The sequence below is a fragment of the Hyposmocoma kahamanoa genome, unplaced genomic scaffold (assembly GCF_003589595.1).
Source record: "Hyposmocoma kahamanoa isolate Upper Pololo Valley unplaced genomic scaffold, ASM358959v1 206, whole genome shotgun sequence".
In the NCBI taxonomy this organism is placed as follows: domain Eukaryota; kingdom Metazoa; phylum Arthropoda; class Insecta; order Lepidoptera; family Cosmopterigidae; genus Hyposmocoma; species Hyposmocoma kahamanoa.
The window spans coordinates 968,154-978,180 of record NW_020653729.1 but is presented as its reverse complement, the minus strand read 5'-3'; the positions used below and the strand labels follow the sequence as shown (position 1 = coordinate 978,180).

At 43.3% G+C, this 10,027-nt stretch overlaps 1 protein-coding gene across 1 annotated transcript; it reads right to left on the bottom strand.

Moving 5' to 3' along the window:
* Window positions 1–3,800: 3,800 nt before the first annotated feature.
* LOC113227298 lies at window positions 3,801–4,514 on the bottom strand. Its single transcript, XM_026460186.1, has one exon. The coding sequence runs from the start codon at window positions 4,512–4,514 to the stop codon at window positions 3,801–3,803; it is 714 nt and encodes a 237-aa protein (XP_026315971.1).
* Window positions 4,515–10,027: the final 5,513 nt, after the last annotated feature.

Sequence of the window (10,027 nt, the reverse complement as noted above, 5' to 3'; positions counted from 1 at the left end):
GCGTCAATACCACAATTGTAAAATCGAAAGATCTACAACGGTGAATACTAGTGGCTCAAATCGGTAGAAATATCGAATAAAAAGGTTTCCCTAGTGCGGGGCTATGTTGAGTGTGTGCGTTATTATTATAAAAAAAAAATAAAATAAAATAAATAGGTGCCCATTTTGGCGCTGTAGCCGCTTCTACATCAACTGTAGAACTTGTTAATGCAGTCTATACCGTTATTAAGAACTTCTAACTGGTTATTTTACGGCTTGTTATTAGAGCTTGTGTGCTAGTTGGGTTATGTTACTTTCGGTTTAATTCTGCAGCAAGCATCTTTTCTTAATACCCCATGTGTTGTTGACTTTATGACCTAGTCTATTACTATGCAATGTCAGACACACATTTGACTTAGGTTGGCCAATGCTCAATAAGTCGTCAGCCATATCTGCTTCCGAGTACAAGGTGCACTTTCGCCAGTCCAAATGGGATTTTCTTATAAAAAACATGATATTGATTATTAGTAGTAGTCAAACAGATCACAACTGACGATGAGAACTTAAAACACCAGCAAGCGGCGCGAGCGGACCAAAAGCTTTTTTCCCTCATTTATCATTCACCCGGCAGCTGCCATGCCGCGCCCCGCGCCCATGACGCCCATCTTTCCCGCTGGCCGTCGTCGTCGGCCCGTGGCTAATCGGCCTTATTTCCGACCTCACGTGTCTTAACTGTAACTTTAAGACTGTTTCCTTCTGATCGAAAGTCATTATTCAAATACGCACGCGTAACATAAAATTGAATCAATGCTTGGCACATAAACGATAAACGCGTGCACAATCGTTTCCCAAAACAAGACATCGAGCGAATCGTGCTAAACGAATTCCATACTACGTAGAAGCTTGATATTGGAAACCCCTGTTGTAATTGACACGTGATCGCAACGTTGAAGAATAAGAGCCTAGCGCCCCTGACAACGCGGTGGTGCGGCGGCCGGGGGTGGGTCTGTATTGTACTTCGATACGTTGCCTTCTCGTAATTGTATATGTTAATAATTGTATCAAATGTCGAGCGAAAGTGTAGGCCTGATTTATCGTCGGCCGGAGAGGAGGCCCGCCGGGAGGGTCGCCGGCGGAGGACGCCTCTCATTATTGGGGCAGCCCCTTCGTTAGCAGGAGAGTGCTTCATGATTCATACACCACTTTACTGGATTACAGTTACAACCAAATCTATCTTACAAAAGTAATTTAAAAACAACTAATGAAATGAAACTATTTTTCCGGATTTAAATCGCGTATATTTGTTTTTTCAAACAAACCGACGTTTCGGGCCCTTTACAGGTCCCATGGTCACGGTTGACTGAAACCTAAGAACTCGATAACTAATGAAAGTTTGTAATGTATTGTGTTTGTAGGTACTGTAATACGAATAGGAATATACCATTAGATGAGAATAGGTGTACACTGGCGTCCATTCGTGACACTGATGTAAAACTAGGTTACTTTCTTGGCCACGAAAGAGTCGTCGCCGGTGGGGCTATCCAGCTGTTTATATACTAATCTAAAGTTGTTAACCCCTTCAGCAATCAGTATCGCCACTCGCACTAACTCGATTGCCTTCGGGAAATCGGAGCAGACGATTCAATTTGCGCTCCGCTTTAAACGGTAACCACATCGAGTGGATTTCCTAGCAAAATTAGTTTCAGCTGTGCAGCAAATGCATTTATTAAGTCATATTTTCCTGGAGCTCTGCTTTCGTTGGGTGATGAGCAACAACGGCGGGCGGTTGGCAAAGTCGCCGCGTGAGATGACCTTCACCCGCTGCGGGCGTTGCGCCAATAATTCACAAGCGAATTTTATTGGAGCTGTTATTTGCAGCGGGCGGGCTTCTTTTCAGCAAACGTGAGTCTTTATTATTCAACCAGGAAGCAACCATTCCTCATAATTCTTTTCGTTTAGGATATACTTTTTATGATTTTTAAAAGCGAACAAAAGGTGTGGTTCGGACGGGGTGTGTCAACAAAGCTGGAGATAGCCCGCGCGGTTCACGTGGTGGTGGGCACGTATGCAGATATGGTATACATGGATGGTAGGTGAACAGACGAGAATAGAGTGCACTCTGTCGCGATGGCGTCGCCCCACGTCGAGACAACCCTTCGGGAATATATTTCTGTCAGACAGCTCTCATCGCATGCATACTGTCACTTTACGTGACAGACTATCAAGATCATGATACACGGTAGCATAGCAAAAAAGCTGAATAAGTTAGGTTAGGTGTTAATATGATTATTTACCGTGAAAATTAGACTTAAAAACACAGTTAGACCGTGAAACATATTATTCGATGTCATATCGGCATATGTACAATGACCTACAAAAGGAACGCATTCACTCGGTCGCGGCTGACAGCCGAAATTGATAGCAAGCCGTGTTCTAGTGCACACTTTTAGACAAAAAAATACCAATAATTAAAAAGTAAATAATTGCGATTCATCGATCGTTTGTTCGCTTTGCCCGGCAAGCCAATGCTCGCCACTAGGCGCGCTGATTGATTCGCCCGCGCCGCTACGGTTATTTGCACATGAATACGCGAGGTCGATGCGACTGACCTCTCTTCACCATCAGTCATCATGCCTTTATACGCCGCTAATCGCCGTGTAGCGAGCGCCAGAGGGCGGCGGCGCCCTTCACCGGCATCGTTGCCTGCCTCAATTGAAAAACTTAATCTGTGTTTCTTATTAGGAGATTTATAATAATAATAATAATAATAACGCACACACTCAACATAGCCCCGCACTAGGGAACCCCTGTGTCGCTGGTGCCATGGACACACACATAGATAACCACAAATTACACCCAAACTCAAGAGAGAAATAAATGAAGGCCATACAAATATTTCTCCCGGTCCGGGAATCGAACCTGGGACCTCTGCGTGGCAGTCTGGCATGGTAACCGTTCAGTTAACTGCCACCGAGGCAGTTAATTAAAGTTAAAGACAGTTAATTTAAAAGATACGAGTGACTTTCCATGTTGTAATTATAAACGTTCATAATATGATTTTCATTTTTAACAAGGACCTACTTGCTAATGTGTAAAGACTGATTTTTGGGTCAGGTGGGTGCAGAATTATATTCATTAAATAGCCTGTTTATCAGCGTGATATGGTATAATAAACTATATACTTGCAGTTTACGTAACATTCGGTAGGTACGAAGTTTCGGGAAAACTATACTACAAACTACGGAGAGAGGAGGACCGGTGTTGATCTGACGGGAAGTAGGTCACGATCGGGACGCCGCCGATCGGTGCGACCTTTTTTTTTTTTTTTTTCTTTTTTTTTACGTCATATTTTCCTGGAGCTCTGCTTTCGTTGGGTGATGAGCAACAACGACCTGCGGTCTGTCACCGACACTCTTCTCGCGTCAATAGCTTTGTTGCTATTTGTAATACGCGAAACACGAGCAGCCGCGACTTTCACACTAATAAATAAGTAGCATATTCTTCGAAAAGGTAAGGAGTGTGTTATACTTCATGTTCACCACATGGACCCCAAAGTGATTGCAATTTCACATGAATAAAAGTAAATAAAAATAAATAAAAGTGAACGAATTGGTACCTAACACGAGTCGATTGACTTATACTCGGCTCACAGGCTGGTTTAGGACCGAGCTAGTGCGTTAGGGCCGCATTTACGACTAAAATTCTCCAAAAATTTAGTTGATAGCACTTCATTTGAATATTAACGACATTGTGTATAATAATAACAATAATAATCATTTATTTCGGAACTGGTCCAGAAACTGTTAGTAAATTACAAAATGCTAAGCTCTAAGGGTTAGTTTATTGTACCATACATAAGGACGGCGACACAAAAACAAAACAACATTTAATTTCTGTACGACCGCATGTTGTCGCATCCAATGCGCGAGCATCGGCGAGTCCCAGCCTGCGGACAACGCGCTCAGGATGCGGTTGGGGCTGTCGCGCAGGCGGTGCAGCATCGAGGCGCACCTCTTGCGTATGATGGCTGCAAACCCGTTCGAGTGCGCCTCCGCGAACATACCCGAGGCGGTACAGAAGCGCGACAGCCCCAGCAATACCCGGAACGCGTTGTTGTATTGCACGCGCAGGCCGTTGTATGTCCCCCGCGTATAGTCGACCCACAGACTGCACGTGTAAAAAGATTGGCAGTAGGCTTCAAAAAGCGTTATCTTTACTTGTTTTGTACATCGTGCAAATCTGCGGGCCAACATATTGGCTGGAACAGCCAACGACCTGCGCTCCCTCTCGATGTCGCCATTGTCACAAAGGTCATCCGTGACCCAGTGATCCAAGTACTTAAACCTCGTAACCATATTCAAACGAGCGCCATTAAGTGTTACATCAGGTACAATAGAGTAACACTTAGTACTTGCCTTAAAAATCACCAGCTGGCTCTTCGTCACATTGTACTTGAGTCCGTGGATCACATTGTATGACTCCCAAACTTGCAACATAGACATAAGTCCTCTAATCGAAGGGCTGAGCAGCACCATGTAGTCCGCGTAACTGATGTTATTAACACTGTATGTATGACCGTTGTGGCCGTGAATAAACATGCAGCGTTGTGTACAAGGTAAGCTACTCAGAGTTTTGCGTGTGTGCGCGTGTGTGCTTTTTTATTTTAATAAACCGTTTTAGTAAGTATTTTAATGAGTTTATTTTCCTTTGTTGTTGTTAATTTCGATTTTTTTTACAAAAGCCATGAAACATTTCTTTGTCGATTATACTGCAATGACTAACATTTTTTAATCTTCTCTTAAAAAAAACAAAGCACACGTGTGACCCACTTTGGAAAAATTATAATTTTAATTATAATGACTTATAATTATTTTGTTATAACATTGTGCCATAAAAATACTTATTATTATTTGAATTCAATATGTGACTCGAAACACAAAAGTGTTAATAACTGCTAGGAAGTGTAACCGTCGTCTATAAAACTCCATAATGGTGTAATTTTGTTTTTTTTTTTTATGTAAAGAAGGAGGCAAACGAGCCGACGAGCCACTTGATGAGGTGGTCATCGTCGCCCATAGACATTTGGAACATCAGATGAGCTGCCTATGCGTAGCCAGCCTTTGAGAGCCCTGCATATATATCATAAGTGCAAAGGAAATACTACTTTGTTATCTATTATATAACGTATTTAGTAAATATTACTTGGCATGTGTCAAAAGAAATTAGGACAATAGTTCGTTCCGTGGCTTAGTTGGTATAGCGTCTGCCACGGTATGCAAGAAGACGTCGGTTCGATTCCGACCGGATCGAAGGAATTTTTTCTGAGTGTTCGATCTTTGTATTAATAATTATAACAAACTAGTGGAGTAATTTCACAAAAAATAATTGAATATCAATTCAATAAAAAATTAATTAATACAGTGAATAGCGACATCTCTCGCCAGGACTGGTAGATGTAAAGGTACTAACTGGGTGATAAATCTGTCATAGATTTCTCATAGATGGCGCTACGACTAAAAAGTCGTTGAAAGACCAAGTACAAAGACACGATGCAAGCACATAGAAAAATTCGTGAGGTCCGTAGGTTCGTTCCGTGGCTTAGTTGGTATAGCGTCTGGCAAGGTATGCAAGAAGACGTCGGTTCGAATCCGACCGAATCGAAGGAATTTTTTCTGAGTGTTTTTACCTCTCCGCGGCCTCCTTTTGCGACATAACCTAAAAGGAGGCCACCGCCTCCCAGGACTCCTCGCTATCGAGCATGGCGGCAACCTCGCCCGGCAGCGAGAGGTCCTACCCTATAGTCCCCGTCAGATAGCGGCGCTGCTCATTCCACCGGCTGCACACCTCTAGGGTGTGCTGCGCGGTGTCATCCGCAGCGCCGCACTCGTGCCACGACGGGGATGGTTCCCTCCACGTCACCTTGTGATCGAAGCAGCTGTGCCCGGCCAGCCCGTGGGACCGGTATACCCACTCTACGAGGACACGACGGATCGCCCCTATGGTACGAGCGTCATAGAGAGCTTTATAGCCTTACCCAAACTTAACCTAACTTTTTTTTTACCGTGAGGAAAATGTGTTACGCATTCGCATTCCGATATGTGGGACTCTCTCCTGGGGGTCTATGTCGGTCCCCAAGAGCATACCCACTAAAAACTTCATGATGTTCCTGCGCGCATCTGGCGCCGAAGTCCGCCGAAGTGCCGAAGTGCCGGTCCACCGTTGGGCAGACCCCTTGGCTACACCATACCCCCCTTAATCATGGGGGGTGACCTGCACGGGGAAGCCCCGGAATATTTGGGGCATCTACCGGCGGCGGAGGCCTGTGCATTGCAGGGGCAGGGTCTCCCAACCCTGCACCCTGCTGACCTCCGCTGATGGGACGCAGGCGGTCAGCGAAGAGCCATCGCGTGCGTTCTTTCCGCCGACGCCGAATGGGGTCCGAGAGGGCACTGTCTTCGCGGACCCGTTCGGCCGTCTCCTTTTGCGACATCACGTCCTTGCAGAAGAAGACCATCGCCTGCCCTGAGCTCTCGCTTCCCAGCATGGCTCTAACTATGCTGGATAGTGAGAGGTCTCGTCCCACCACGTCTACGAGATCCCGGCGCTGCTGGCTCCAGGTCGGGCACACCTCCAAGGTGTGCCTCGCCGAGTCTGTAGCAGCGCCGCACTCGTGACACTCCGGGGTCACCTCCCTCCGTGCGATCTTGTGCAGGTAGTCACCGAAACAGCCGTGTCCGGTGAGTACCTGCACAAGACGGTAGATGAGGGACCCGTGCCTCCTCTTCCTCCAATCGGCCAGTAGCGGGAGCAGCGATTGAACGGTGCGCTCCCCGTACCTGGTCGATCGCAGTGCCTCCTCCCTCCCCGCCTGGACGGCGGTCTTGGCGGCATGCCGCACCCTCACTAGCTCCTCTAGCGTGGGGCGCTCTCCACGTATACTGGCTTCCGCACGGCACCTGTAAGTCTGCTCAAGGACGGATGCCTCGAGCTCCCAGGGTGCGGATCTAGCCAGGGCGCATGCCGCCGCACCGCCCTCACCGCCCTCACCGCCATTAGCTTCTGCTTTCTGCGTAGAAGCGGCCGCAGTCTCGTGGTGAGGGCCTCTGCCCAGATAAAACTTAACCTAACCTAACCGAACCTAATCGTGTCAATTTTTAATGAATTTTTTGCGCGGAGCAGATGTTCACTTGTTCGATTTTCAGTCGTAACTCTAAATTATAACTTGTAGCAACATATCCTGAAAGAAAGAGCAGAGGGATGAGTTAAAATTGTATGTTTTGCGTGCGACTGATGTCCAGAGTATTGATTTTGTAGGAATATTATTAGTTGCATTCGGTCTGGTGTATGTGATTATTATCGAGGCTTCTTTTTCCAGAGCGGAATCCTTTATAAGAATTGTCGTGTGAATCAAGATATGGTTCCGAGTGAATTATTTTCAGAATGTATGAAAGAACAGCATGACAGCGCGTTGTCAGGTGGACATTTTGGTTTGTTTAAAACTTTTTCAAAGTTTGGATACACACAGATATTTTATGGTAGGCGCAGAAAAAACAATTGAGGCGCATGTCAAGTGTTGTCAGATGTGTCAGGAACGTAATTTAAGTAGAACTGATGCGCCGTTACTCTCGATTCCCGTGAATAGTATCTTCGAGCGGGTAGTAATTGATATTTTAGGACCGTTTAATCGTTCGGATAGGAGCAATAAATATACAATTGTGAATATCGAATATTTGTCTAAGTATGTGGTGTGCAGGACCGTACCCAAGGTGACAACGGAAGCAATATGTGATTTTCTGGTGTCGGTGATATTTTGTAGGTATGGCGGAGTAAAAGAAGTTTTGAGCGATAGAGGATCGGTGTTTACTTCTCACTTGGTAAAAGAGACAGCGCGAGATTTTGAAGCGATTATGGTGCATACTACGCCATTCAACGCGAAGTGCAATGCTTTGTGTGAGAGATTTAATAGGAGGCTGTTAGGAATGTTGGCGAAATATATAGGAGGCGAACCAAGGAATTGGTGTAGCATGTTACCATTGGTGTGTTTCGCGTACAATTCTAGTAAACGTAGTACAAGATATTTATACAAGATATTTATTCGCTGAAAAATGTAGTTTACAATGGTGTTATATAGTATAGTACATTATTATTAGATTTCACCAAAACTTGGCATGCGAATATTTTACACAATTCTTATTTCAATCACGCACAGTGGTTAAATTTTACATTTTATGTTATCTATTAAAAAATCATTTATGTTGTAGTAGCATTGTGTAACTAACAAATTATGTAATTTTATTTTAAATTGCCTACAATTTAGTTCTTTAACTGCATCTGGTATTTTATTAAATAATTTAGGTGCCAATATAAACATCGTTCTATTGTAAAATTCCAAGGTGGAGCGCTGTTTTGGCCGTATTTCTATTTTGTTCCTTGTTTTCCTGGGATGTCTGGTTTTCACTAGATTAAAGTTGCCGGGATTTTGTTTTATATAAACACAGGCCTCGTAAATATACATAGATGGTAGGGTTAAACTCTTTAGTTTTCTAAAATAGGGTACACAGCTTTCTCGCTGGCCCACACCAAACATGGCCCTGACACATTTCTTCTGGGTTTTAAACAGTGGTGTAATAGTGTTGCAGCAGCGTTCCCCCGAAGCAGCAGACCATATCGCAAACTAGAGGCTACATAGGCGTGATAAGCACAAAGAGCAGTTTTTTGTGACGTTATTCTCGTCAGATTTTTCAGGACGTATACGTATTTACTAAGTTTAGTATTTAACTTATTTATATGTGACTTCCAGTTCAAGTGGTTATCAAGAGTAAGGCCCAAGAAATTTGTTTCATCAACCTGAGCTACATTTTGTGCATTGTTGGTTATAGTTAAATTTTTTGGTCGTGATTGTGGCATGTAGAATTGCATAAACTTAGTCTTGTCCAAATTTACTACGAGATTATTTAATTGTAGCCATTTTATAGTGTCACTTAGTGCATCATTTAAAGTTGATTCATATTCATCAATATTAGTGCATCTCACAACCACAGAGGAATCGTCAGCAAAAAGTATCATCTTTTGTTGAACATGGTCTGGCAAGTCGTTAATATAGAGAATAAATAATAGTGGCCCTAGTAGTACCCGGGGTGTCACCATATATGGTTTTGTTCGGTAGAGAATCCTTATGTGCGTCAGATATAGAATTAAGAATTAATTGTATCAATATTGCGGAGAACTTGCAGGATAAGATTTTAAAACAAGCAGCGTTGGTCGATGTGGTTAAGGAACGAATAGTGAGGGCGCAGATAAAACAGAAGCGAAATTATAATAAGAAAGCAAAAGTAATTGTGTGTCAGCCGGGAGACTTGGTAATGTTATATTGTCCTAGGAGGGTTTCCAACAAAGTGTAAAGTTAGCTAGATTGTTTAAAGGGTCGTATAGGGCAGTAGATCGGTTGAGTAGAGTTAATTATATTGTGAGAAGAATAGATGTAAATAGGAGTAGATCTGGTAGGCAGGATCTGGTGCATGTGAACAGGTTGAAAAGGTTCTATAGTATATAGTTTAATGACTTTCAGTTTCTAGTAGGTAATAGGTTGTTTATATTTTATTGTTAAATGTTTGTTAATCTTTTGTGTTTGTTTTTCATATGGAGCCATGACGACGGTGTATCTGGATGAATATTTTGATGGAAGTTTTTTTACGGCGAATGCAGACATATAAAGACGGGAGGAGGAGATGGACTACCGACTTGGATGGATATAACTTATTTTTAATTTTCATTTTATGGATATATTATCCTGTGAGTGAGTAGAGGTTAGTTCAGTTGGGAAGAGGGATGTAGTCCAGGCTCTACTCTAAGAGTAGAAATACTGACTGAATTAATATAGGTTTGTGTTTGGAATGTATTTAAAAAATAAAATAGAAAAAAGAAGAACTCTCGGCAGTTCTGGAAAAAGCCTTAAAATTGAATACACGTATAAAGTAATAATTATGATATAACCGTCGCTTATAATTATAAAGTACCTCTCGTTACGCAAGTCCAAGCTACGTTCCTA

What these genes read in the sequence shown, in the direction of transcription:
- LOC113227298 (XM_026460186.1), bottom strand. Translation starts at nt 4,514, where the DNA reads ATGGTGCTGCTCAGCCCTTCGATTAGAGGACTTATGTCTATGTTGCAA.